The following is a 23,900-nucleotide window of genomic DNA, read 5'->3' on the forward strand; positions in this document are numbered from 1 at the left end:
GTAAGATCCTTTGTGGGCTTAGCAGGTTTTTATAGATCTTTCATTGCCAATTTTTCTTCCATAGCTGCTCCGCTAACTGAATTGCTTAAGAAAGATGCTCCTTTTGTTTGGACCTTCCGTCAAGAAAAAGCATTCCAAACTCTAAAAGAAAAGTTAACATCTGCTCCAATTTTGAAATTCCCAGATTTTTCTAAGCCCTTCTATCTAACAACTGATGCTAGTTCAATTGGCATAGGTGCCGTACTAGCTCAGAAGACTGATGGCAAGTACAACGCAGTTGCATTTGCTAGCCAAGTCCTTACGAAGGCTGAACGTAATTATACAGTAACGGAGCAAGAAGCTTTAGCTATAGTATGGTCTTTAAAGCACTTCCGAGACATTATTTACCAGTACCCTGTTCATGTCTTGACAGACCATGCACCACTGATACCTTTATTCCAGAACAAACAGCCTACTGGAAGGTTAGCCAGATGGACCTTGACTATCCAAGAGTTCAATCCCACTTTTGAACATTTACCTGGCAAGTCGAATGTAGTCGCAGATGCTTTATCGTGACACGTTAGTGTAGTTACTGCAGATCCTCCATTTACTGTCGAGGATGTCAAAAATGCCCAAAGAACAGATCCCATGTGGTCTGGTGTGATTCGATTCCTGCTCCAGGAAGATCTTATTCTTACTGTGAAGCCACCAGCACCCATTAGTGACTTTGTAATGAGCCAAGAATTACTGTATCGAAGAGCCGAGTTGGGTACTCCAAGCAGAAGAGTTTACCAGTTAGTAATTCCACAGTCACTAGTGAATGTAGCTCTACAGCTAGTTCATGATGCATCAGGTGTTGCACACCCTGGTATGGATCGTTCTGTGAAACAAGCCAGAATGAAATACTTTTGGCCATGTATGGCAACTGACATTTCCGAGTATGTTAAGAAATGTAGTGTCTGTTTGCAACATAAAGGAAATGTCAATGGTCCTAATCCAATCCAAGTGTACCCAACCACTAGCGAACCGTGGGAAAGAGTTGCCCTTGATTTGTTAACCAATTTTAAATGTTCCCTCCAAGGTAACAAACATCTGTGTGTTATGGTAGCCCATTTCACCAGATATTGTGAGTTAGTTCCTATTGCAGATAAGACTGCAGAGACAGTAGCTAAAGCGTTTTAAGAATGCATTATCTGCAGGCATACCACCCCTAAGTCCTTAGTAACAGATAATGGAGGTGAATTCTGTAATGAGATTCTTGAAAATTTGTGCACCTTTATACAAGATCTCTAAATCCACCATTGTTCCTCATCATCCTGCCAGCAATGGGTTAGCCGAAAGAACCAATAAGAAAGTACTTGATGTCCTGAGAGCCACTATCAACCCCAATAGTGAAACTTAGGATGAAGTCATACCAGATGTCCAATGTGCCATAAATTCTGCTTACAATGCTTCCATAGGTGATACTCCACATTATGCATTGTATGGTGTAGACAAGCGTTTACCCTATGAGTTGTTATATTCCACTCCGAAACCTAATTACAACCCTGATGATTTCGTAGCAACTCGTACCAGCATGGCTCAAAGTGTTTTTAGAAGAATCCGTGAAACACTTCACAAATCAACAGCAGAATTTACTAGAGTAACTAATAAGATAAGATAAGATAAGATAAGATTTCGTTCGGATTTTTAACCCCGGAGGGTTAGCCACCCAGGATAACCCAAGAAAGTTATCGAGGACTAACTTATTTCCATTGAATCTTGTAATGCGACCCACACCAGTCGACTATAGCTGCTAGTGAACAGGACAATAGGTGTAAGCGTGTCAATTTCCACCCGCCGGGAATCGAAAAGCGGGAGCTTTAGCCACCAGACCACCGTGCTAAAGTAGGTTCAAGAGTAATGCTGACAAATTTCAACAAAACATCCGAAATGCCTAAGCTCGATCAAAAGTTGGTCGGACCTTATCAAGTTGTAGAACATATCTCTGGTAATAAGTATAAGGTTAGAGAAATTAGTACTGGTAAGTACAAAGAATCACATTTAGATCATATGAAATTAGTATGCGATGTTGATGATATTGCTACCCAGACTAATGTGACAGATGCTGAAAATCCTCTTGACTCTGTACCCTCTACCTCAAATACTCAGTCAGATAACCAACCTGAATGTCGTTACTCCTTGCATACTCGACAAGTAATGAGAAACCCACAAGTATCTTTTGTAGATACTCATTCAGATCTCCCTCAGTCAAGGCATGTGTTAGCTATTGCAGAGGAATTCAATCCTCCCAGAGATGATAACCATTCTGCATATGTAAACCTCACCCTCGCAGAATTGGGTTTAAATGTACATAGTCTGTATAACTAGATGTCCGAGATGAAGTAAACTGTCAACTGTTTGTTATTAACTGATTAGCTTTTTCAGAATTTTTTTTTTTCGTATTCACGTTCCCTCCGTATTCTGAGAATTTGACAGTAATGATCTGAGTGCGCACCAGATGCCTTTGCTGTTAATTTCACCTTGTATATATATATTTATTCTTCCTCAGAATCTGTAGAGTGCATGAATACAGATCGATCGATCAATTCCATCCATATTGTACAATGATTTGATCTTATAGTTTGTAATGCATTATGTTAAAAGTGATTACGTTAACACCCATTACGTAAAACTCATTTTGTTTACATCCATTATGATACCATCCATTAATTCTAAGTTATATATGAATTTGTTATTGTATAGAATCAGCCCAGAACCGCCTGCCTGTTCAGCCTATAGATAGTAGCGTATGTCGAGACGACATACGTAACATGACCGAGCTGTCAGCATAATTGCTGATCCCTGTGTTATATAGCATAGCATATAGTATCATCCATGTGCTTTAGATAGGAGATCCCTTTTAGGCCTGTGACTGTTGTGTGACGTCACGGGATGCGCATGTGCACGTTCGTACCTCTGCCCTGGTCTCAGATGGCGTGTAGACCTAGACAGGCGAAGACAGGCAGAGGTTGGGCTTCACATTCATCATCACAGTCTGACAATATATGTTACCATCCAACAAGTGTGTCTACCTTCAACCCTCGATATCTCCATTAAGAACCCCTACGATACCAGCTGCTTTACCCCCTTTCATTCTACGTAATGCCTCACGTACCACCACCACACTTACATTCTGCTCTTCTTCACTCCTAAAAGATGGTATACCTCCCAGGCCAGTGCATGAAATTACCGCCTCCCTTTCTTCCTCAACATTTAAAAGTTCCTCAAAATATTCTCGCCATCTACCTAATACCTCCCTCTCCCCATCTACTAACTCCCCTACTCTGTTTTTAACTGACAAATCCATACTTTCCCTAGGCTTTCTTAACTTGTTTAACTCACTCCAATAATAATATGTGTGTATGCTCACTTACTTGTGGCTGCAGGGGTCGATTCATAGCTCCTGGCTCTGCCCCTTCGCTGGTCGCTTCTCGGTCTACTCTTCTCCTTTTCCATGACCTTTATCGAACCTCTTCTTAAAGCTATGTGTGTGTATTCACCTAATAGTGGTTACAGGGGTCTAGTCATAGCTCGGTATTATACTCCGAGATCCTTTTCCTTGAATGAGGTTTGCAGTCTTTGGCCCCCTAGCGGTCTTCTTTGCCCTTCCTCAATCTTCATGACTTTGCACTTGGTTGGGTTAAACTTCAGGAGGAGCCAGTTGCTGGACCAGGCTTGCAGCCTGTCCAGATCCCTTTGTAGTCTTGCCTGATCCTCATCCGACTGAATTCTCCTCATTAGCTTCACATAGTCTGCAAACAAGGACACTTCTGAATCTATTCCTTTCGTCACACAGCCAACACTTACACAAGGCACAACCATCAGCCATCATTTACATAAGACAGCCAGCACACACACAAGACGCAACCATCATTTACACAAGACAACCACCAGCCAGCACCTACACAAGACACAGCCATCAGCCAGCACCTACACAAGACACAGCCATCAGCCAGCACCTACACAAGACACAGCCATCACCTACACAATACACAGCCATCACCTAGACAATACACAGCTATCAGCTAGCACCTACACAAGACACAGTCATCACCTACACAAGACACAGCCATCAGCCAGCACCTGCACATGCAAGGGGAGAGGATCATAACCATTAAGGGGTCATACAAGATACCATGAGTGCCTTAGTAACACTGGTTATGCTATCCTGGAGACCTCACCAGACCAAGCCAGAGAACACACACTACTAGAGGACAGGGAGGGATGGCAAGAGGAGGGTGGCACGGGGAAGGATGGCAAGGGGAAGGATGGCAAAAGAAAGGAAAGAGGAAGGAAAGCAAGGAAAGAAGGATGCCAGGAGTAAATAAGGAGGCCATGAAGGAAGGCAAGGAACGAAGGATGTCAGAAGAAAGAGGAGACCAGGTAGGGATGTCAGGTAGAAGGGCGGAAAGCAAGAACGGAGGAAAGAAATAAGAGACGTCAGGAGGATGGGGGAGTGGGAAGGGAAGAAGGAACGACAGGAGAGAGACGGTCGCCAGAGGTTACAGAGTGGCCCTGTCCTCAGTATGCATAGAATCGTCTCAGAATCGTTCTGTGGCATGAGAAAACCCAGACACTCACGTCCAGCCCAGCTCAACCAAGGGATGACCCATGATAAAACGACGTGTGCATGAACTCTGCGAGTTGTGAGTACACTGATTTGTACTGACTTTACAGCATCATTAGTTCTCACATTAGAGCGAGGGCATTCGAGTCTCAGATGCTTGTTGTAGCATTCAACCATCCCCTCAAGAAGCTATACCTGCAACAGGTGATTAACACCGAGGTACCTACTTATGGCTTGGTGAATAGAGATAGCGGAAGTAAGAAGACTTCTCAATAAATTCACCCTGCACGTCTGAGAAAGGACATTGACGATGCTTGATGAGAGAAGACACTGAACATACTTGATGAGAGAGGACACTGACCGTGCTGGATGAGAGAGGACACTCCCCATGCTGGATGAGAGAGGACACTCACCATGCTGGATGAGGAAGGACACTGACCGTGCTGGATGAGAGACGACACTCACCATACTGGATGAGAGAGGACACTGACCGTGTTGGATGAGAGAGGACACTGACCATGCTGGATGAGAGAGGACACTGACCGTGCTGGATGAAATAGGACACTGACCGTGCTGGATGAGAGAGGACACTGACCATGCTGGATGAGAGAGGACACTGACCGTGCTGGATGAGAGGACAATGACCATGCTGGATGAGAGAGGGCACTGACCATGCTGAATGAGAGAAGACACTGACCGTGCTGGATGAGAGAGGACACTGACTGTGCTGGATGAGAGAGGACACTGACCGTGCTGGATGAGAGAGGACACTCACCATGCTGAATGAGAGAGGACACTGACCGTGCTGGATGAGAGAGGACACTCCCCATGCTGGATGAGAGAGGACACTGACAGTGCTGGATGAGAGAGGACACTGACCGTGCTGAATGAGAGAGGACACTGACCGTGCTGGATGAGGAAGGACACTGACCGTGCTGGATGAGAGAGGACACTGACAGTGCTGGATGAGAGAGGACACTCCCCATGCTGGATGAGGAAGGACACTGACCGTGCTGGATGAGAGAGGACACTGACCGTGCTGAATGAGAGAGGACACTGACCGTGCTGGATGAGAGAGGACACTGACCGTGCTGGATGAAATAGGATACTGACCGTGCTGGATGAGAGAGGACACTGACCATGCTGGATGAGAGAGAACACTGACCGTGCTGGATAAGAGAGGACACTGACCATGCTGGATAAGAGAGGACACTGACAGTGTTGGATGAGAGAGGACACTGACCATGCTCGATGAGAGAGGACACTGACCATGCTGGATGAAAGAGGACACTGACCGTGCTGAATGAAAGAGGACACTGACCGTGCTGGATGAGAGAGGACACTGACCATGCTGGATGAGGAAGAACACTGACCGTGCTGGATGAGAGAGGACACTGACCGTGCTGGATGAGAGAGGACACTGACCATGCTGGATGAGAGAGGACACTGACCGTGCTGGATGAAATAGGACACTGACCGTGCTGGATGAGAAGACAGTGACCGTGCTGGATGAGAGAGGACACTGACCATGCTGGATGAGAGAGGACACTGACTGTGCTGGATGAAATAGGACACTCACTATGCTGGATGAGGGAGGACACTGGCCGTGCTGGATGAGAGAGGACACTGACCATGCTGGATGAGAGAGGACACTGACCGTGCTGGATGAAATAGGACACTCACTATGCTGGATGAGGGAGGACACTGGCCGTGCTGGATGAGAGAGGACACTGACCATGCTGGATGAGAGAGGACATTGACCGTGCTGGATGAGAGAGGACACTGACCATGCTGGATGAGAGAGGACACTGACCGTGCTGGATGAGAGAGGACACTGACCGTGCTGAATGAGAGAGGACACTGACCGTGCTGGATGAGAGAGGACACTGACCATGCTGGATGAGAGAGGACACTGACTGTGCTGGATGAGAGAGGACACTGACCATGATGGATGAGAGAGGACACTGACCGTGCTGGATGAGAGAGGACACTGACCGTGCTGGATGAAAGAATACTGACCATGCTAGATGAGAGAGGACACTGACCGTGCTGGATGAAAGAGGATACTGACCATGCTAGATGAGAGAGGACACTGACCGTGCTGGATGAGAGAGGATACTGACCATGCTAGATGAGAAAGGACACTGACCGTGCTGGATGAAAGATACTGAGCATGCTAGATGAGAGAGGACACTGACCGTGCTGGATGAAAGAGGATACTGACCGTGCTGGATGAGAGAGGACACTGACCGTACTGGATGAGAGAGGACACTGACTGTGCTGGATGAGAGAGGACACTGACCGTGCTGGATGAAAGAGGATACTGACCATGCTAGATGAGATAGGACACTGACCGTGCTGGATGAAAGAGGATACTGACCATGCTAGATGAGAGGACACTGACCGTGATAGATGAGAGAGGATACTGACCGTGCTGGATGAGAGAGGACACTGACCGTGCTGGATGAAAGAGGATACTGACCATGCTAGATGAGATAGGACACTGACCGTGCTGGATGAAAGAGGATACTGACCATGCTAGATGAGAGGACACTGACCGTGCTGGATGAGAGAGGGCACTGACCGTGCTGAATGAGAGAGGACACTGACCGTGCTGGATGAGAGAGGACACTGACCGTGCTGGATGAGAGAGGGCACTGACCGTGCTGGATGAAATAGGACACTGACCGTGCTGGATGAGAGAGGACACTGACCATGCTGGATGAGAGAGGACACTGACCGTGCTGGATGAGAGAGGACACTGACCGTGCTGGATGAAAGAGGATACTGACCGTGCTGGATGAAAGAGGATACTGACCATGCTGGATGAAAGAGGATACTGACCGTGCTGGATGAAAGTGGATACTGACCATGCTGGATGAAAGAGGATACTGACCGTGCTGGATGAAAGAGGACACTGACTGTGCTGGATGAGAGAGGACACTGACCGTGCTGGATGAGAGGATACTGACCGTGCTGGATGAAAGAGGATACTGACCGTGCTGGATGAAAGAGGATACTGACCATGCTGGATGAAAGAGGATACTGACCATGCTGGATGAAATAGGACACTGACCATGCTAGATGAGAGAGGACACTGACCATGCTCAGCGATGTCTCCTGCAGTGTAGAGTTGAGATCCAAGGAAGGAGTCAGCATCAAGGAAGCACTGCACAGCCATCCCGAGGTCTATGAAGGCCACGAACGCGATCCACCCACGCAGCGCATAGATCACCTGCAACACACCACACGACAACACTAACTCCACACTCTTTAGCCTTGTGTTACACTCCTCACTTGTAGCACTTTTTAACCAGCACTATCTAGTCTTGTGTTACATTCCTCACATGTAATACCGTTTTATCAGCTCTAGCTCTTGTGTTACACTCACTTGTAACACTGTTTTACCAACAATGTTTACCTCTTGTGTTACGATCCTCACCTACTTTATCCAGGCATTGTAAATCCCCTACGGATTTAGCACTCACTCAACCATAGAATAATAACAACAGTGCGTCAGTATTTTCGTATAGCGAAAAGAAGATTTATCCTCCACCATTCCTTGCGTTGATTCGCATGGGTTTAGCGCTTCACAATAGAGGATCCACCAGGTTGTTGGAGACATACGGATGGTGGCCCGAGTCTGGGGTACATGCGAGGCAAGGACTGAACAGCCATACCTGGACTATACCTGGAGTGAGTTCCGGGGGTCAACGCCCCCGCGGCCCGGCCTAAGACCAGGCCTCATGGTGGATCAGGGCCTGGTCAACCAGGCTTTTACTGTTGGTCGCACGCAACCCGACGTACGAACCACAGCCCGGCTGGTCAGGTACTGACTTTAGGTGCCTGTCCAGTGCCTGCTTGAAGACAGCCAGGGGTCTATTGGTAATCTCCCTTATGTATGCTGGGAGGCAGTTGAACAGTCCTGGGCCCCTGACACTTATTGTGTTGTCTCTTATTTTGCTAGTGGCTCCCCTGCTTTTCACTGGGGGATATTTTAGTTAAATTTGCTATCTGTTTTGTGTATATAATCCAAGAACTGCCACGGTGGTCCATGGACCCCCAGAACCTAGCTTAAGGGTCCATGGGCCCCCGGAACCTAGCTTAGGGGTCCACGGGCCCCCTGAGCTTAGCTCAGTGGCCCGTGGACTCCAGGTTAGAGACCTTTATTAATGTGTATAATATAAATGATAATTTATGTATAATATCCTATGTAAATAAGTATTGCCAGACTGTATTTATATAAATCAGCGGGAGGAGAGGAGGAAGAGAAGCAGAGGAGGAAGAGAAGCAGAGGAGGAAGAGAAGCAGAGGAGGAAGAGAAGCAGAGGAGGAAGAGAAGCAGAGGAGGAAGAGAAGCAGAGGAAGAAGGGAAGCAGAGGAGGAAGAGAATTAAAAAGATGAAGAGCTGAATTAGTGGAGAAGAGAGAGGAGAGTAAAAAGACAAGGAAAAGGTGTGTATAACCGAGAGAACAAGAGAAGAGAGAGAGAGAGAGAGAGAGAGAGAGAGAGAGAGAGAGAGAGAGAGAGAGAGAGAGAGAGAGAGAGAGAGAGAGAGAGAGAGAGAGAGAGACTAGAAGGTTGGTTCAATAAGGAGAGGGCATTTAATGGCTCAGTATTAATGATTATGAGAGCAATAACCTACAGGCCGTGTAAGACCACACCATGTTCTACCACCATTACTACAACTACCACCATCAGTACAATTGTCATCACTACAACTACCGCCATTACTACATTACCACAATCTTTAGAATTACCATCACCACAACTAATACCATTACTACAGTTCCTCCATCAATACAACTACCATCATGTAGCAGAAGACATGGCAGACACTAAGATGTAGTTGCTACTGGCTGCCATCTATCATTCGTACCACTATCATTCCTACAATTAGCACCATCAATACAACCGTCACTACAACTATCATCCCCACAACTATCACCATCTCTAGAACTGCCCTCACAATCACTACGACTACTAGTGCTAACACAACCAAAACCACCAAGGCAACAACAACTACTACTATCATCACCATCCACGCCCCCAACCACCATCACCCGCAACTCAATCTCGTTTCTTTTGTTTTTATTTGTTCAGACTGAAACTCGCGCCAAAATGGAGAGATTCCCGCGTAAAGTTACATGCGGGAAAGAGCGGGAAATAATGTAAACAATGTATGACGTCAGTTCCCGCCAAGTATGAAAAGCACATCCAGAATTCCCAGCGGAGGCAGGAGAAAGATGTTTATGGAGAATAGTGATAAACAGGACTAAGGAAAGTAGGAAGAGAGATAATAGCACAGCGAGAGACATGCGAGTAGTGTGAGATAAGGTGACTGATATGATAATAACATAATAATTGAACACGAAAAGTTAAGGTTGATATTTTTATGGTAGTAAATAAATATATTTTTTAACAAAATTACTAGTCAGCAGGGTAAATAATTTCAGTAAATTATCTGAACACTTGCCAGGGAGAATAAGATATTGTTTTTAAGTTCACGAGGAAGCGCTAAACTCGTAAAGGTCATACAGCGCCTGAGAAATGGGAGGTAACTAAGTTTGCTCCTGGGAGAGGGATAGTAGCTCTAATTCCTTGGATTAAGAGCTCTTCAAAAGCATCAAAGCACTCTTGATGGAAGAATAACAGACGGCTTGTAAAGATCGGAAACGAAAAAAATCCCTTTTGAGACAGACTCATGAAGGTGTACCTTGATGCTGATGGAGGGCTCTTGATACAGAGTTAGAAGTACCCCCCTCCCATGGAATACATAAGATAACAGAGAACTTGGAAGTTCTGATGAGGCTATCTGCTGAGAACTATCCACTGTCTAGATTAAGGAGTATTTGTATCATTTATGAGTGAGTAAAGGACAGAAGAGCAGGAGGCTTTACCTCTGGCGCTCTACGACCCCCAGATGATTTTGTGCTTTCAAATATAATGATAATAATTTGAGAGACAGGAAGCCTGCAGACGAATACTTTAGCTTTGTGTTGACTTTTAAATGTAAAGACCTGGGGATCAGCAGTTATCATAGTGTGGTGAAGCAAGAGATCTTGCTAACTTGTTCACCAGGGTTAGTCGTGGTCTTGCTCCAGATCCTCCCTGATCCTACTTCATCGTAGCTTGATCCTTTCTGGTACTTCCCCTTGCCTCCGGAATCCTAAATACGACCCACTAATGCTCCCTGTTTCACTTCTCAACAACATTCACCTTTTCTTTTTCGCTATTTCATCTTCACTCTGTGTTCTTTTCCTCCTTTTTTTTCTACACAGATCATTTACAGGCTTAGGGCTATTATCCCACCTCAGCTCATGTCAATGCCAAGCCCTATTTAAGGAATACGACCTCCCTTCCTCAGAGTGCCACCCATAACATGTACCTAGTTACTGTGCTGAAGGCAAAGGTGCAGATCAAGCTTTGATTATGACACTGTTTCGTTCTATATACACCTGTATTAAATCAATAAGAAAGCTCTACTACAGAGAAAAATGTTAGTCAGAAGAGGAGGCGAGTTGGAAGGTTGGAAAGCAGGAGAGGGGAAGGGTAAAAATGGGAGAATAGAGGGAGGGTAGAAGAGCAAGAGGGTATGAGAGTAGGACGGGAAGGAGAGCAGGACCTCAAAGCTAGAGACAGACGGCTCTGGGGGAAACAATGGGATGTGTTCCCTCGTAAGAAACGGGTCACTGACGTCTTTCAATGGCTGTACCTCTCCTTTACCCAAACTCCCGGGAGGCACACCATTACATATCTATCTTTTATCCGGACTCCAGAGAGCCACACTCCTACACACCTCTCCTTCATCCGGACCCTGGAGACACTCAAATACACCTCTAGTTTATTCAGACCCATGAGTGGCACAAATTTACACAACTCTCAATCAGACCTCTGTAAGTCTCAAACCAGACCTCTGTAAGTCTCAGACCTGACCTCTGTAAGTCTCAGACCAGACCTCTGTAAGTCTCAGACCTGATCTTTGTCTCAGACCAGGCTTCTGTAAGTCTCAGACCAGACTTCTGTAAGTCTCAGACCAGACCTCTGTAAATCTCAGACCAGACTTCTGTAAGTCTCAGACCAGACCTCTGTAAGTCTCAGACCAGACCTCTGTAAGTCTCAGACCAGACCTCTGTAAGTCTCAGACCAGACCTCTGTAAGTCTCAGACCAGACTTCTGTAAGTCACAGACCAGATTTCTGTAAGTCTCAGACCAGACCTCTGTGTCTCAGACCAGACCTCTGTAAGTCTCAGACCAGACCTCTGTGTCTCAGACCAGACCTCTGTAAGTCTCAAACCAGACTTCTGTAAGTCTCAGACCAGACCTCTGTATCTCAGACCAGACCTCTGTAAGTCTCAGAACAGACTTCTGTAAGTCTCAGTCCAGACCTCTGTGTCTCAGACCAGACCTCTGTATCTCAGACCAGACCTCTGTAAGTCTCAGACCAGACTTCTGTAAGTCTCAGACCAGACTTCTGTAAGTCTCAGACCAGACTTCTGTAAGTCTCAGACCAGACCTCTGTATCTCAGACCAGACCTCTGTAAGTCTCAGAACAGACTTCTGTAAGTCTCAGTCCAGACTTCTGTAAGTCTCAGACCAGACTTCTGTAAGTCTCAGACCAGACTTCTGTAAGTCTCAGACCAGACCTCTGTATCTCAGACCAGACCTCTGTAAGTCTCAGAACAGACTTCTGTAAGTCTCAGACCAGACTTCTGTAAGTCTCAGACCAGACCTCTGTAAGTCTCAGACCAGACCTCTGTAAGTCTCAGACCAGACCTCTGTAAGTCTCAGACCAGACCTCTGTAAGTCTCAGACCAGACCTCTGTAAGTCTCAGACCAGACCTCTGTATCTCAGACCAGACCTCTGTAAGTCTCAGAACAGACTTCTGTAAGTCTCAGACCAGACTTCTGTAAGTCTCAGACCAGACCTCTGTATCTCAGACCAGACCTCTGTAAGTCTCAGAACAGACTTCTGTAAGTCTCAGACCAGACTTCTGTAAGTCTCAGACCAGACCTCTGTAAGTCTCAGACCAGACCTCTGTAAGTCTCAGACCAGACCTCTGTAAGTCTCAGACCAGACCTCTGTAAGTCTCAGACCAGACCTCTGTAAGTCTCAGACCAGACCTCTGTATCTCAGACCAGACCTCTGTAAGTCTCAGAACAGACTTCTGTAAGTCTCAGACCAGACTTCTGTAAGTCTCAGACCAGACCTCTGTATCTCAGACCAGACCTCTGTAAGTCTCAGAACAGACTTCTGTAAGTCTCAGACCAGACTTCTGTAAGTCTCAGACCAGACCTCTGTATCTCAGACCAGACCTCTGTAAGTCTCAGACCAGACCTCTGTAAGTCTCAGACCAGACCTCTGTAAGTCTCAGACCAGACCTCTGTAAGTCTCAGACCAGACCTCTGTATCTCAGACCAGACCTCTGTAAGTCTCAGAACAGACTTCTGTAAGTCTCAGACCAGACTTCTGTAAGTCTCAGACCAGACCTCTGTATCTCAGACCAGACCTCTGTAAGTCTCAGAACAGACTTCTGTAAGTCTCAGACCAGACTTCTGTAAGTCTCAGACCAGACCTCTGTATCTCAGACCAGACCTCTGTAAGTCTCAGAACAGACTTCTGTAAGTCTCAGACCAGACTTCTGTAAGTCTCAGACCAGACCTCTGTAAGTCTCAGACCAGACCTCTGTAAGTCTCAGACCAGACCTCTGTAAGTCTCAGACCAGACCTCTGTAAGTCTCAGACCAGACCTCTGTAAGTCTCAGACCAGACCTCTGTATCTCAGACCAGACCTCTGTAAGTCTCAGAACAGACTTCTGTAAGTCTCAGACCAGACTTCTGTAAGTCTCAGACCAGACCTCTGTAAGTCTCAGACCAGACCTCTGTAAGTCTCAGACCAGACCTCTGTATCTCAGACCAGACCTCTGTAAGTCTCAGAACAGACTTCTGTAAGTCTCAGAACAGACTTCTGTAAGTCTCAGACCAGACTTCTGTAAGTCTCAGACCAGACCTCTGTAAGTCTCAGACCAGACCTCTGTAAGTCTCAGACCAGACCTCTGTATCTCAGACCAGACCTCTGTAAGTCTCAGAACAGACTTCTGTAAGTCTCAGACCAGACTTCTGTAAGTCTCAGACCAGACCTCTGTATCTCAGACCAGACCTCTGTAAGTCTCAGAACAGACTTCTGTAAGTCTCAGACCAGACCTCTGTAAGTCTCAGACCTGGGATATCTGTCTCTCAGTTGTTTAAAACTCATCAGATAGACCTCTGAGACATGTAAAACATCTGAGAAGAAATAACACGTGCGGTAAAACTCAACGTCCCGTTCTGTATATAAGTTTATCAGTACGAGGGAATTTGAAACTACACATTTCAGAATTAAAAACAATTGGGAAACACAACTGGAAAATAAAGTACATACTGTAAGCGTATTTATTTTTCCTCCAACGGAAATATCTATTTAATAAGCACCAGAAATTCAAACCACTGAATATATATATTAAAAAATACGTACATTGTATCGCTTGATTTCTGCAACATTGTATATCATTTACTGCAACAGTTAAGTTCTCCTGCAAGTCAAGAATACTTAAGTGTCAACGTGTACACCACAAGTCAAGAATACTTAAGTGTCAACGTGTACACCACAAGTCAAGAATACTTAAGTGTCAACGTGTACACCACAAGTCAAGAATACTTAAGTGTCAACGTGTACACCACAAGTCAAGAATACTTAAGTGTCAACGTGTACACCACAAGTCAAGAATACTTAAGTGTCAACGTGTACACCACAAGTCAAGAATACTTAAGTGTCAACGTGTACACCACAAGTCAAGAATACTTAAGTGTCAACGTGTACACCACAAGTCAAGAATACTTAAGTGTCAACGTGTACACCACAAGTCAAGAATACTTAAGTGTCAACGTGTACACCACAAGTCAAGAATACTTAAGTGTCAACGTGTACACCACAAGTCAAGAATACTTAAGTGTCAACGTGTACACCACAAGTCAAGAATACTTAAGTGTCAACGTGTACACCACAAGTCAAGAATACTTAAGTGTCAACGTGTACACCACAAGTCAAGAATACTTAAGTGTCAACGTGTACACCACAAGTCAAGAATACTTAAGTGTCAACGTGTACACCACAAGTCAAGAATACTTAAGTGTCAACGTGTACACCACAAGTCAAGAATACATAAGTGTCAACGTGTACACCACAAGTCAAGAATACTTAAGTGTCAACGTGTACACCACAAGTCAAGAATACTTAAGTGTCAACGTGTACACCACAAGTCAAGAATACTTAAGTGTCAACGTGTACACCACAAGTCAAGAATACTTAAGTGTCAACGTGTACACCACAAGTCAAGAATACTTAAGTGTCAACGTGTACACCACAAGTCAAGAATACTTAAGTGTCAACATGTACACCACAAGTCAAGAATACTTAAGTGTCAACGTGTACACCACAAGTCAAGAATACTTAAGTGTCAACGTGTACACCACAAGTCAAGAATACATAAGTGTCAACGTGTACACCACAAGTCAAGAATACTTAAGTGTCAACGTGTACACCACAAGTCAAGAATACTTAAGTGTCAACGTGTACACCACAAGTCAAGAATACTTAAGTCAACGTGTACACCACAAGTCAAGAATATATTAACCGCTAGTTCATTGTTTAAGATAAGTTCTTAGCGTATATACACCGAGACTCACACCTCCCCGTGTATATACACCCAGAGACTCACACCTCCCCGTATATATACACCCAGAGACTCACACCTCCCCGTGTATATACACAATTGCATTCTTTAATTAATTACATTAACAAGAATGTTAACTCTGAGTCTCAGAGAACGGATCAAGAGCTCACAGGTGAGGCACAACACTCAAGCATATCTTAGATACTAACATAGTCTTCAGGTCAGGTGTTAGACTTTATGGTCTATCAACCGGCAGCCATTAAGCCAGCAATATTTCTGGCTTTTAGTCTTACGGTATATACTTTTTTTTACAATTTACTCAAAGATTAAACACTCGTCTAATATAAGCTAAAATGCTGGTGCATCAAATAATAATAATAATAATAATAATAATAATAATAATAATAATAATAATAATAATAATCTTCATTCCTACAAATACATGTACAACGTATACAGACAATAACTGACATCAATGACATACTATAAAGATTAATTTTGACCCCAGAATGCGACCCACACCAGTCGACTAACACCTAGGTACCTATTACTGGAAGGTGAACATGGACAGCAGGTACCTTAAGGAAACACGTCCCTAATGTTTCCACCCGTACCGGGGATCAAACCGCAGACCACAGTGTGTGAGCTGAGTGTGCTAGCACCTGTCAATGAGAGGATATAATTCACATGGAGACAGAAACAAGAAAGTTTGCATATATCAACTTCTATCTAGGGATAAGTATCTGCTGTAGAGGACTTCGGTTAGGAGTCAAAATATACAAACCTTATTTTGTATTCTGTCTTCACGTAGGTTGTATCTTGCGGAACAAGATACAGAACTCTCAGCATATTCAGGCAAGCCCCGCTTTACAGCGCTTCACTTTATGGTGTTTCGCAAATTCAGCGGTTTTAAATTATACCCATTATTCATTTATTCAGATTTTCTACAGTAATATTCATCACTCACTATAAGCTCAGGATGAAACTATTTTAATAAGTAATGTGTGTACTGTATATGCATTTTTTTCGGCCTAGCTATATTGCTCACTTAATATTTGATAGTGTAAACATGTTAACAGGCTTTTATATGCACTTGAAAGGGGAAAATAAGACTGTTTCACTTTACAGCGATTTCTGCTTTACAGCAGTAATTCAGAACCTAACTTGCTGTATAAGCGGGGCCCACCTGTATAGCAGCATCACTCATTAAAATTATTTGGTTAGGTTTATCACCGACTTAATGAACGAGAATTATTAAGGTCACACAATCCACCTATATACTAATATGACCCTTGTGGGTTTAGCACTTAGTTATGATTGTAATAATAATAATACACTGATATCAAAGAAACTCAGTATATACACACATTGAGAAATGCCCAGTTTAGTGCATACAAACTGAAATAGGAGGGGTGTTAATGTTGCAGTTTAAAAACTGTAGTGTAAAGCACTCTTCTGGCAAGACAGTGATGGAGGGAATGATGGTGAAAGTTTTTCTTTTTCGGGCCACCCTGCCTTGGTGGGAATCGGCCAGTGTGTTAATAAAAAAAAAATAATAATAAAAACGGAAATATATCAATGATAAATGCACAGTTGCCTTTTACACAATACCTGTATATGAAGACTGAAGTAACACAACCAAGTACATAAATATTCTAAATTAAATAAATTCCCAGACACTGATGCCACACCAGGAGGAAGACAACAGTAAAGCATCAGGTAATCAGGATGAAGGAGGAAGGAGGAGAGCTCACAAGGAATGAACAGGAAGTCTGTGTAGAGCTCAGCAAGAAATTTAGGGGTGTATTCTCAGAAAAAAAACAGAAAAACTACCAGCAAATTGAAGCAGTTGCACACCAGAGAGCACTAGGCACAATACATACAACAGGGGAAGAGGTGAAAAAGCATTGTGTGAGCTTGATACCTCGAAGACAGTGGGACCAAATAATATCTCTCTGGGTCCTGACAGAGCAGGGGATACTGTGTGTGCCACTTGCAACAATTTTCAACAAATCATTCAACACAGGGCAACTGCCGGAGTGGAAGACAACTAATGTAGTCCCAACTTTTAAGGAGACAGACTGGTAGCGTTAAACTACAGACGATAAAAGGTTAAGGAGAAGATTATCAGGGGTTTTGGAGAACCTAGAAATTAGTGGGTTCGTCAATGACCGCCAGCATTGCTAAAAAGATGGTAAATCATGTCTCACAAACCTACTAAAGTTCTGCGACAAAGTAACAGAAGGTAGGAGAGGAATGGGTAGATAAGGGATGAAGTCAGAGATATCGCTGTTCGCAGATATGAAACCAAAGAGAATACAAGCAAATGAGGATCAGGAACCCTTACGAATGGATCTGGACAGGCTGCAGGTCTGGTCTGACAAGTGGCTACAGGAATTTAACCCCAGCAAGTGCAAAGTTTTGTAGTTTGGGGAAGGGCAAAGAACTCAGACGAAGTAACAAAAAAGGCACAATACCGTGACTGGAACGATACACAAATAACCCGCACGTAAAAGAGAGTGTGACTGTGTCAATGGTCCAAGTCGGACCGAAACGTCGTCGTAAGCTTCTCTCTTTTATGTGCGGGTTATTTGTGTACTCAGACGAAGTACAGGCTCAGGAGGCAAAGGCTTTAAACCTCACTCAAGCACCTTGGGGTGAGTATTGTACCGAACATATCTCCTGAGGCGCACATCAACCGAGTAACTGCTGCAGCAAATGTCCGTCTGGCAAACCAAGAGACTAGCTTTTAGAAATCTAAGTAAGAAATCATTCAAGACACGGTATACAGTGCGTCAGGCCCATATCTGAGTATGCAGCAGCATTATGGAACCCACACCTGGTCAAGCACGTCAAGAAATTGGAGAAAGCGCAGAAGTTTGTAGCAGGACTAGTACCGGAGCCAAGGGGTATGTCCTATGAGGAGAGATTAGGTAACAACCTGATGACACGAAGGGAATGAAGGATTAGGGGTGGTATGATAACTAACAAAATACTGAGGAGTTGATAGGGTGGACAAGTATAGATTGCTTGATAGACGGAAACAGGAACACGAGGGCACAGCTGGAAGTTGAAAACGCAATCACAGGGAGTTTAGGAAATATTTCTTCAGTCATAGTAAAGAAGTGGAACGACCTAGAGAATGAAGTGGGAGACGCAGGATCCAACTATAGCTTTAAGAAGAGGTACGACAAGGCTCTCGAAGCCAGGAGTAAACCTAGTAGCGACAAACGAAGAGGCAGGGCTAGGAGCCGAGATTCGAATCTTTTAACTGCATACAGGTGAGTGAGTACATATGCACACGTACACACACACACACACACGCGCACAAACACACACACACACACACACACACACACACACACACACACACACACACACACACACACACACACACACACACACACACACACACACACACACACACACCTGAATAAACGAGAGTAACACAAAGGGATGAGACATCAGAATGGGAGAGAGTATTAAGTGAGATTCCACAAGGACTGGTGTTGGAACCGCTACTATTCCTAATATATGTTAACGAACTACCAGAGGGGAATCATTTCTGTGTCAGTATATGCTGATCTAAAACGAATGAGAAGAATAAAAACAGGAGAGAACAGTGATGAACTAGAGAGATCTCAACAGACTGCAGGACTAGTCAAACAAGTGGCTTCCAGAGTGCAATCCAAACAAATATAAGGTCGTGTAATTTGGAGGTGAAAGCAGACCAGACACAGTAGAGCAAGGATGGAGAGAAGTCGAAAATACTAGTGAAAAGTACCTAGGAGTAAATATAACGCCAAACATATCGCCTGAAGTACATAAAAGCTGTATAACGTCAGACGTATTATGCAAGATTAACAGACTTCGGAACAGCATTCGACAACTTGAACACACAATCCTTAAGAACCTTATATAAGTTAGGCCAATCATTGAATACACGGCCCCGGCATGGAGCCCGCACCCGGTCAAGCGCCTGAAGACACTCCAAAGGTTTGCAGCCAGGATAGTACCAGAACAGAAATACACTGAGGAAAGGTTTAATAAAGCAAGCCTGACGACCTTAGAGGAGAGTAGGACAAGGGAGGTCATGGTCACTACCCACAAAATCTTAAGATGAATTGTTAGGGCAGATAGGGATAGACTCAATTAAGAGACCTGGGATAAATGGGACACAGTTGGAAGCTTAACTTGATATTATTATAATTATGGGGGAGCGCTACACCCGTAGGATTATACAGCGAATGTGGTGGGGGTGAAAGGTATTCAGGCTCAATTCAGGGAACCAGAGCACAGATTCAATTCCCTAGACCAAGAGCCCCTCAATAGCGTCAAGGAACCTCCCTTGAAGGAAGCTGAACTTGAGACATGCGGATGTACAGAAGTATTTATTTAGTCACAGTGTAGTTGAAAAACTGAATGACTTGGACAAGGCAAACTCAATACACAGTTTCAATAGTAAATATGATGGAGCCCCATGAGACCAGAAGTCAGTGATGCTCATCCAAGTACTCTAGCTAGGTCTAGGAGGCAGAACCAGGTGCTAGGTCTCAACCTCTGCAAATACAACTCCGAGTACAATTCGTTGAGCACGCACATGGGTGCAAGCAGGAACAACCGAGAATGCAACTTACAATGGATCGAAGAGTACCTAAAGGAAAGAGTGATAATCCGAGGTTTATAAAGTGGGGTTCTATAAAGATCGGTATTGGAACCGGTACTGTTTCTGGTATAGTATGAGAATGATATGCCAATGTATCCCTATTCGTAGACGATTTGAAATTAATGAGAACAAAACCCGACGAGCACAATGAAAGGATACAACTCGACTTGAACAAACTACAGGATTGGCTAAACGAAAAGCTATTGGAATTTGCCGCAGTAAATGCAAGTATATGATAACTGACAAAGGAAAAAGATAAGAAATTAAGTACAGAATCGGGGAACAGAGGCTGCATAAGTGCAGTATCGGAAATATCGTCGCACAAAACCCGAATAACGTATCAGTAAGCATCACTATATACATATCAGGTCCATCTTGGACCTGACATGTCAAGAAACTGAAGACTTCCAAAGTGCAGAGATTTGCAACAAGATTAATCTCGGAACTAAGGTGAATGATTTATGAAGAGAAACTAGAGGAACTGAACCTGACAAGAGGATGGAAGAACCAGGGAAGGCATGATAAGGGCATACAAAATGCTAAGAGGTCTTGATAATAAACCGGGATAAGCTGTTTAAGAGACAGGAAATTGGTATACGAAAGCAGTCACGAATATGTTGACACACAGCCAAGATGTTGACACACAGCCAAGATGTTGACACACAGCCAAGATGTTGACACACAGCCAAGATGTTGACACACAGCCAAGATGTTGACACACAGCCAAGATGTTGACACACAGCCACGGACATGTTGACACAGACAACATACATTGCCACCTCCATCACTCCTTGTAAACAAACCTCTCCTCTCATGGATCCAAATGGAGCAATGCCGAAAACAGTGAAGAAAAGACACACTTGGAGAGCGAGCATTTACTGGGATTTGATAAAGTAATAAAACTTAACGTCCCCCCCCTCCATAAAAAAATCTTGTTCTGCAACATGTGTCACTTGACTCGCCCCTCGTGTCAACATTATCAACACAAGGACAGTCAGGTACCATCAATGTACTACAGTGGCTGGAGAGTACATTCTCACTTTATTTCATCAACACGGTACGCCAGAAACCCGTATACTTTTACACAAACATATTTTTATTGTGACATTCGTGCTTTTCCATATCTAAGTACACTATACACTAAATCTTAGTAAAAAATAACTTATCTGGCCGGGAACGAAGATGTAACGTGTTTCCCTCCCATTTCAATTATTATTATTTTCACGGGAAATCAACAAGCCCGTAGGGAATATACAGCGCCTCAAGTGCCATTTCAAGTAGGTAAACACTGCCATTATCAGGAACTTATTCTCGAAATGTTCTTATTGGCGACCTGGTTGAAACTTGGCCAACACAAATGTCCCGCCGCAACGTGGAGACCAACACTAGGAAGGTTACACCACTCAGCCTCTCCAACTCTCCTTCCCCCTAGTGGTAGTATAAGAAGGTAGTGTGGCTTACTTGATGCACCATGCCACTGTGTCACCTGCCACCGTACGTTGCCACTGACACTGCCGCGTCGTCTGCTGCAGCAGCAACACCAGCCAACAGCAGCAGCAGCAGCAGCAGCAGCAGTAGTGGGGAGGAGGAGGGGGCGCCATTGCCAACGCTGCCAGAGACCTCCCACCACCACCTCCTCCCGGGTCATAACTAATCTCATACTCTTCATTCTCTATATTTAGAACACATCATTCCATTACCTGAAAATCCCTGCAAAGAAATTCCCGATATTTATTATCAATAAGAAGAATAAGGAGGCTGTAAGACAACATGTATAGAGATACTAGGAAAAATCAATAAGAACGCTACCTGCAATTCGGACTATCTTGACTCTTGGTATAATGTAAATGCAAAATTCCCTCCAGTTTCAGTACACATATTTCCATGATGAGGCTGTGCAAATTAACACTATATAAATATTAACATTATACATTGTACTTAAAGATTGCTGATGTGGATATGACGACAGGTGTTTCATTTCTATTATATAGGAAAGCCTTAAACCCGTCGTGAGTATAGTCATGAGCATGGTAGGTACTCGTCTTTGACCGAAGGAAGAGGAAGGTAGCTCCAGCTCTTCAGATCGAGAGCCCTTAGTCAGCATCAAGTCACCTTACTTACTTACTTACCCTTTCCCCTTCCCTTTGAAGGAAACAGGTGGTCAAACGTTTGCAAGTTAGTTCTTTTTAATGATACTAATAATTTGTTTATATATATATATATATATATATATATATATATATATATATATATATATATATATATATATATATATATGTCGTGCCGAATACGTAAAACTGGTCAATTAGCAAGAACTCATTTAAATTTGAGTCCTTTCTGAAATTTTCTCTTATACGTTTAAAGATATATTTTTCTCATTAATGTTAATGTAAAAATTTTTAATTTTGCACCAAAAGAATCTTAGAAAACTTACCTAACCTTATTATAACAAGAGCAATTTATTTTAGCCTAACCCAACTAAATATATTTTAAATACGTTTACAATAATTTAATACTAAACAAACGCAATCAAATATATTTTTAAAATATATTTTTTTCGTTAGGTTCAGAATGATTTTGGCGAAATTATTGCATACACAAATTTTCACTTGTCCTATATGGCAAGATGAGCGTTGCTATTTAAGCCAAGATCGCAAGTTCTGCCTATTCGGCACGACATATATATGTGTATATATATATATATATATATATATATATATATATATATATATATATATATATATATATATATATATATATATATATATATATATATATATATATGATGTCTTGGGTTTAGTTGGAAGAGTTTGTACATCTTTATTTCGTGACTATCCTGATGTACATAACAGTTTAGAAGGTTAGAGTAAGATTTATATTTATCAAACACTCATTACGCAGCATAACTGATACGAAGACAGGCATGTCAACCTAGACCCCACATGGAAGGTCCCGTGATGTCGATGATGAGATCGTGATTCGAGGAATTGTTCCTGTCCTCCATTTCCATAGATCTAACCAAATTACCTCCCATTCCCCAGTCATCCCCACATCAGTCATCCCCACACCAATCATCCCCCACATCAGTCATCCCCCACACCAGCCATCCAATACACCAGTCACTGGTCAAAACAGTCATCCCTCACACAGCCAGAAGTCTGCCTCTGGCATAACATTAACACTCGTTGATTCATATTAATCATCTGTCAGTTTCTTAAACGTTCGTTCAAAAGCTTTTCCTTCTCGAAAAATTAGACTGCAAATTCTGGCCTGTATTCGCACCACCAATTAATGCTGCTTTTTATTCTCTCTCCTACCTCGTTGATTGCGTTTGCGTGACCTAATTCATGTCTGCATAAGGAACTCATAACGATGGTCACCAGATATAAACATGTAAACAGTACATTACCACTGTAACTTGTTCAGCTATCAAAACTTTGCGGGCCGAGTCCCTGGACCCATTATGTGCCACTGTAATCTTTTGACTACCGCCCACAGGATGGGTATGGGGTACATAATGAAGATATCGAATTACCTTGTTGCCGCATGTGTAGGTGCCATTTTTCTTTATTCTTATCCGTTGTGGAAAATTGCATTTATCTGAATGTATGTACATAACAGTAAATGATAACAAAGATAATTATTATTTATCAATGTTACATAGACAAGTAGGAATTTGGGACACCTAGGTCGCAAAAAATGTCCCCCTTCGATACCTACCACTGTCGTAACCACAATTTGCTCTGGACCTATTAATTAAATGAAATATACATACACCAGGAATACTAGTAAATATATAAATTTGTGGACTGTATATTAAAAATAATAAATGGTTATATATATACACAATTACACAACAGAAGGAAAATATATCTTAATATCACTCACCAATTTGACTGGAGATTAATGTGTATCATACTCAGAAAACCTCACT

General features: G+C 43.4%; 1 protein-coding gene across 1 annotated transcript in view; it reads right to left on the minus strand.

Annotated features, from left to right (window-relative positions):
- The window catches only part of LOC128697486 (ergosterol biosynthetic protein 28 homolog), a 108,560-nt gene extending 86,953 nt beyond the window's left edge, over nt 1-21,607 (minus strand). Inside the window, exons 1-2 of the mRNA XM_053789213.2 lie at nt 21,428-21,607; nt 7,691-7,823 (exon numbers count right to left, since the gene is read on the minus strand). Coding sequence (XP_053645188.2) covers nt 7,691-7,823; nt 21,428-21,439 — 145 coding nt within the window. The 5' untranslated portion in view covers nt 21,440-21,607. The remainder of the gene's footprint in view (nt 1-7,690; nt 7,824-21,427) is intronic.
- Nucleotides 21,608-23,900: the final 2,293 nt, after the last annotated feature.

Source organism: Cherax quadricarinatus, chromosome 44 (assembly GCF_038502225.1).
Source record: "Cherax quadricarinatus isolate ZL_2023a chromosome 44, ASM3850222v1, whole genome shotgun sequence".
NCBI lineage: Eukaryota > Metazoa > Arthropoda > Malacostraca > Decapoda > Parastacidae > Cherax > Cherax quadricarinatus.